This window comes from Triticum aestivum, chromosome 2D, assembly GCF_018294505.1.
Source record: "Triticum aestivum cultivar Chinese Spring chromosome 2D, IWGSC CS RefSeq v2.1, whole genome shotgun sequence".
NCBI lineage: Eukaryota > Viridiplantae > Streptophyta > Magnoliopsida > Poales > Poaceae > Triticum > Triticum aestivum.
The window spans coordinates 568,335,172-568,341,244 of record NC_057799.1 but is presented as its reverse complement, the minus strand read 5'-3'; the positions used below and the strand labels follow the sequence as shown (position 1 = coordinate 568,341,244).

Genomic DNA, 6,073 nt, shown 5'->3' with positions numbered 1-6,073 from the left:
TGGCTGGCGGAGCATATGGATTCAAAGGAATGGGAAGATCTTCGAAAACTAGCAACCATGACTTGATAGCTTGTAAATTTTTACTCTTGTTTTACTCTGTTTCTTTTCCACATGTACTTATCCCCGTTCATCATAAAATATAAAATGACACGGTAGAATCCTTTTCTACTGTTTTTTGTTGAAATAATACATTCATTATATCCGTCGGCACTCTATGTAAGACATTTTGGCAGTGTACGGACGTTTGATTTGGTTGAGTGAGATCCAAGGAGTGGAGCTCCGATGCAATCACCGGTTAATCTAACGGTAGCACACCGCCGCCACGTCTTCGTCTTGGAATTTCTCCTCCGTTATCTCGTTGTGCTGATCCAAGTCAAACGGTCTCGTCCCGTCTTCCTCCCGTCCCGTGGGCTCTCGACTCTCTCCGCTCCCTCCCTCCCTCTCCCCGGGGGGCCGCGGCCATGGTGGAGAGGCGGTCGCGGAGGAAGCCGCTGGTGCTCGCGTCCACGCAGGCGCTCCTCGACTCGCTCCCGGGGGAGCGCCGCGGGCCGGCCCCGCCGCCGCCGGAGTCGGTGCGCCTCAGGGCCGGCGTCCTCCGCTTCCCCGCCCGCCCCTCCGGCCCCGGATGCGGCGGCGAGTTCGGCGACCTCGCGTCCTTCGTCGCCCTCCCCACTTCCGCGCTCCGCCGGCTCGCCGTCGTCACCGGCACGACGGTATGTGGTCCCGGTCGGCGTCTCTCCGATCGAATTCCGGTACTGGGGTGTTGGTTGGATGGCCGGGTTGGGGGTTCGATCACTTAGGGGATGAATTGTGAAACGTCTGGTGCTTGGAGGATGAGTGAATTTGGTCTCGTCAGACTTTGGGGGTGGTCATGCTGCATGGCTGTCTGAATAATTATGGATACATTTTGTTCTAGTTAATAACTGTAGATGAACTGGGTGGCGCTTGCAGATTTTTTTAGTCTGACCGAGCTGTAGTCATAGGTATTCACTCAAGATGTGTACAACTTTGGTGCTGCAGGAGTGATCTCTGTGGGCACATATATGTTAACTGATATATATCCTTTTCGTTTTTGCAATTTTCAGCATTCAAATTGGTAGACATGACTATCTTCTGTTGAGACTAAATGTACTCCCTGGGTTCCTAAATATAAGTCTTTTCAGAGATTCCACTACAAACTACATACGGATGTATATAGACATATTTTAGAGTGTAGATTCACTCATTTTGCTCCGTATGTAGTCACTTATTGAAATCTCTAGAAAGACTTATATTTAGGAATGGAGGAAATATTAAACAGCTATTAATCTGCAGGTGCTTGGGCACACATATGTTATTTCCCTGTACTTTGTTCAGTCAATTTATTTTAACTGATATATTTCCTTGTTGTTGCTGTTGCAATTTTTTTAGCTCAATTTGGTATATGAGATGAAATTAATTAGATGTAATAAACAGCTATTGATCTGCAGGTGCTTGTGAAGAATACCGATAATAATGTTGGGAGGATTGTCAAGGCAGTAGTATTGGATCGGCCATCCCTCGAGGAGTCCAAGAGAGAGCATCCTGATTCTGACCCTGTGGCCTCAACCTCTTCTTCTGATCGTGTGATGGGATTCTTACCTACTCGCTCATTTCCAGCCAACGGCTTTGCACCCTTGGATGAAGATGTTGCTTATGTTAGCCCACTTTTGGCGTTCAACCTGGGAGTGCATGTTTCCTGTCTCAAGCTTCTTATTCAGAAAGGGGAGGAACCTTTCAAGTTTTGCTCTAAAGTTTTCGAGGATGGTTCTGCTGGTAGTGGGACTGGTATTTCTCTTCACCTAGAACTTCTCCCATGCCCACAAGTGCCTAAACATGCTTTGCACTTACGGGTTTCTGTTGTGAGGATTCCTGATTGTGGTGTGCTTGCTTCCCTAAAGATAAATTCAGCCATTGGAGGAAGTGACTACCAAGATATGATAGATCAAGCTTTAAATGAACACTTCAAGTTTGATAGGTTCCTAGCAAGCGGGGATGTGTTTTGCATACATAATGACTGGAATTGTGGCATGATCTCTTGCCTAGCGTGCAATAAGGAGAATGATAGACTGCATCCTCCTAGCATGATATACTTTAAGGTAAATTATCCACTTTTCTTCATTCAGACATGTTTGAATGAAGAAACAAAGATACATAATAAATGTTATCTATCCTCTTAGCTTAGTTTTGCCCTCATTTTTTATCCATAAGTATTGGGTGTTAATATTGTAATTACTCACCAGGTAACCGGCATGGAACCATCAAATGAGCCGATTCTTCGTGTTAACCGTGATCAAACAGCCCTTGTCCTTGGGGGAAGTGCTTCTGCTCCAATCCCTCCCTGCAGCTTCTTTTCTGCCAATGATGATTCAGTCCCTTTGCATGGCGAAGTGGTGGAGCAATTAGCATCCATCATCGCACCAGCATTATGTCCTTCAAACATTTTACCAAGGATCAAGTTTTCCACTTTCTTGTACGGCCCATCAGGTTACTGCACTTTAATTGTAGTCTCATTCCTTTTCACATTTTATTACTTGACTTTGAACTGAACTTTTGTTCAAATCAAATGCGGGGGTTGCAGGATGTGGAAAAAGAACGGTAGTCAGGCATGTTGCGAACCATCTTGGTATGCATGTGGTTGAGTGTTGCTGTCATGATCTGATGACATCATCAGAAAGCGGGGCATCTGCTGCACTTGTGGCTGCCTTCAAAGAAGCTCAGAAGTACTCATCTTTTTGTCCTTTGTTATCTCTACAGAAATTAATTCCTGTCTTAGTTCGTAAACTGTTTTATTTAGTTCGTTTTACTTTTTCCAGGCGATGGTATTTACTTTGTTTCCTTTCTTGTTGAATATTATTTTTTGAAGGTATTCTCCTTCTATAATACTTCTTCGCCACTTTGACGCAATTGGGAATACATCCTCCAATGAAGGCCCACAATCTGAGCAATCTGGCATTGCAGCAAATGTTGAGTCTGTCATTAAGCAGTACACTGGACAGCGTTGGGTTGTGAAAGACTCGCTGCCAGCAAGGGATGTGATTGGAAATTCAGTAGGTCTTTGTTCCCCAAGCTTTTAGGTTTTAACAAGCCCTTAGGATATAAAATCATCTTTGTATCAACTATCAAGTACTTTATTATTGAACCTCTTTGTTTTCAGTACCTTGTGGAGCCTGAATGTGTAAGCTCCGTTCAAGTTATACTAGTGGCAACTGCAGACAGTGCTGAAGGAATGCAGCAATCAATTAGGCGATGTTTCCGCCATGAGGTCAACATGAAGACTATAAATGAAGACCAGAGGAAGAATTTGATATCTGAAACACTCCATGGTGTCTCAGCAGTTGCTGATGAGGTGTTTTTTTGTTGTTATGAACCATAAATGAAGTTTTATGCTTTTATTAAAGTTTCGTGCTTATATGGTTTCATTTTCAGAGTATCGATGACAAGTTTGTAAAAGATATATCAGTGCAAACGTCTGGGTTCATGCCTAGGGATATACTTGCATTGGTCGCAGATGCTGGTGTGTCATTTGCGCATAAAGTTGCAGTGGAGAAAAGCAGCAATGATGAGCTTGAGGATGCCCCTACCGCAAGCTCTTCTACCACTCAGAAAGAAGAAAATCATTTCTGTAAAGAAGATATTTTGTCTTCCTTAGAACGGGCTAAGAAAAGGAATCGTGCTGCATTGGGTACACCAAAAGTAAAACACTAATCCCTGCCTTCCAATATCTAATATCTTCTAGATTTCAGGCCCATCTCTGTACAACCCATGAAACCATACATGTCAGCTTTAGCTTGCTTTCTGCAAGTCCTTGATTTGGTTTTCTCTTTTGTGCTATAGGTTCCTGATGTCAAATGGGAGGATGTTGGTGGGCTTGAGGAAGTGAAGAAGGTTATTCTAGATACAATTCAGGTAAATTTTACTTGATTCATCTCTGAGCTAAGATATTGCATTCTATCGATCCAAATAAGATTTGGTTATACTAGAAGCTGGTTCATTTGGTTTGAAACTGCTAACTTGTGTTCTCTATTGTTGGTATTCAGTTACCTCTGTTGTACAAGCACCTTTTTTCTTCTAAATTGCCAAAGCGATCAGGTGTCCTGTTATATGGACCTCCAGGCACTGGGAAGGTAGGTGTAGTAGTTTTATGCTTTTCTTGAATTGAGTTTTCATTCCCATTTGTCAAGTGATGGCTGTATCCAACAGCAACATGATGCATGCTCACTAGGATGTTTTCTTTTGTATTCTTAGACATTACTGGCGAAAGCAGTAGCAACTGAGTGCTCATTAAACTTTCTTAGCGTAAAAGGTCCAGAACTGATAAACATGTATGTTGGAGAATCAGAGAAGAATGTCAGGGACATCTTTGAGAAGGTATATCCATCTGCACAAGCCATGTAATTGCCATGAAATATGCACATATACTTAGGTTTTCAGTATTTCACTGTCAATTTCATCTGCACAAGCCACGTAATTGCCATGAAATATGCACATATACTTAGGTTTTCAGCTTTTCACTGTCAATTTCAGGCTAGATCAGCACGCCCATGTGTGATTTTCTTCGATGAGCTTGATTCCCTTGCTCCTGCACGAGGATCCTCTGCAGATTCTGGAGGTGTGATGGATAGAGTGGTTTCTCAGGTATAATTAACTTCATCAATGAGGTGGTGACTGGGTGTCTCAATCCCACCCCCCCCCCCCCCCCCCCTTTATTTTCAATGTTAAAATGTTAGGGTCATCTAATTCACTTTCCCCTTTTATCTCTTTACTAGTTGCTGGTGGAGATTGATGGGTTAAGTGATAACAGCCAGGTAATTTCCTCATCTACGATATGCCTTTTTTTTACCTATATTCTCTAGATGCAGTAACATTAAAGGAAACCATTTTCCAAATTATTCTTTAGGACCTCTTCATAATTGGGGCTACCAATAGGCCCGACCTTCTTGATTCTGCACTTCTCCGCCCTGGCCGATTTGATAAGCTGTTGTACATTGGTGTAAATACTGAAGCATCATACAGGGAAAGGTAGTCATCGGTAGTTCTTTCTTTCGCCAAATTTCAGGTTCGTTTCGACTAAACTATGATCTCCCTATAATTGTTATGCAGGATACTGAAAGCACAGACTCGCAAGTACAAACTCAACGAGAATGTATCTCTCTTGTCGATTGCTCAGCACTGTCCTCCAAACTTCACTGGTGCTGATATTTATGCATTATGTGCGGATGCATGGTTTCATGCCGCTAAGCGTTCCGTGAGTAGCTGTACATCCCTGCTGCTGCCACATTATGTTTTTCATAGTTGTGCTCTGTCGGACTTGCATGCTTTATTTGAAGGTCAAAACGCTTGAAGCCGATCCTTCGAGAAATAACGACGCCGGTGCAGAAGAGGTCATTGTCGAGACTGAAGATTTTATGACGGTAATATTGAAACCATTTTTCAGAAAGTACAATAAAAATCTCTTCGGTCATATCTTGGGAGTTTAACTGGTTCTCTTATTACACAGGTGTTGGGTGATATCTCGCCGTCGTTGTCAATGGAGGAGTTGCAAAACTATGAACAGCTGAGGCAGAAGATCGAAGGACCTTCTAGATGATGTTTGCTAAGACACTTTACTAGAAAAAGTGTTCTTTTCACCTCCCAACTAATCAACTATTGCCTGAGTGTACAGCCCTCAACTTTTTTGTTTCGAGTTGAGTTGGAAATAATAAATTGTTGCCAAAGCATCCCAAGCTCCTTCCGTGAATGACTCGATGGTTTCTCCTTGCACAATTTCACTGCATTTGACCTCGTGTTGGATGCGCCTCCCAGTTAAGAATTTGTCATGTTTTCTAGTTTTACCGAGCAGGGATGTAAAACTCTGAAAAGTACTGTGTGTAACCGAATTTTGAGAAGTAGGTTGTGCATAGGTTAATAAAGTGTGACGGCATCATAAGTTCAATAAATGCAGTCAGGATCTATGTGAACTACAATGCAAAAGTTCAAAGATGAAATTACAAAACTACACTATTTTACGTTTTCCCATTCCATGATAGTCCCAGTCACGTTATTCTAGCTTATT

At 42.7% G+C, this 6,073-nt stretch overlaps 1 protein-coding gene across 1 annotated transcript; it reads left to right on the top strand.

Moving 5' to 3' along the window:
* Window positions 1-373: 373 nt before the first annotated feature.
* On the top strand, window positions 374-5,784 carry LOC123054562 (peroxisome biogenesis protein 6). Its single transcript, XM_044478354.1, has 16 exons — window positions 374-713; window positions 1,470-2,117; window positions 2,262-2,505; window positions 2,600-2,741; window positions 2,885-3,068; window positions 3,176-3,367; window positions 3,448-3,714; window positions 3,856-3,927; window positions 4,059-4,145; window positions 4,267-4,389; window positions 4,546-4,656; window positions 4,788-4,826; window positions 4,919-5,040; window positions 5,122-5,266; window positions 5,349-5,432; window positions 5,519-5,784. The coding sequence occupies exons 1-16, from the start codon at window positions 462-464 to the stop codon at window positions 5,606-5,608; spliced, it is 2,802 nt and encodes a 933-aa protein (XP_044334289.1). The 5' UTR covers window positions 374-461; the 3' UTR covers window positions 5,609-5,784.
* The last annotated feature ends 289 nt before the right edge of the window (window positions 5,785-6,073 follow it).

What these genes read in the sequence shown, in the direction of transcription:
- LOC123054562 (XM_044478354.1), top strand. Translation starts at nt 462, where the DNA reads ATGGTGGAGAGGCGGTCGCGGAGGAAGCCGCTGGTGCTCGCGTCCACG. An exon ending in CTAGCATGATATACTTTAAG is followed by an intron (nt 2,118 to 2,261) that starts GTAAATTATCCA and finishes ATTACTCACCAG; the next exon opens with GTAACCGGCATGGAACCATC. An exon ending in AGACTGAAGATTTTATGACG is followed by an intron (nt 5,433 to 5,518) that starts GTAATATTGAAA and finishes CTTATTACACAG; the next exon opens with GTGTTGGGTGATATCTCGCC.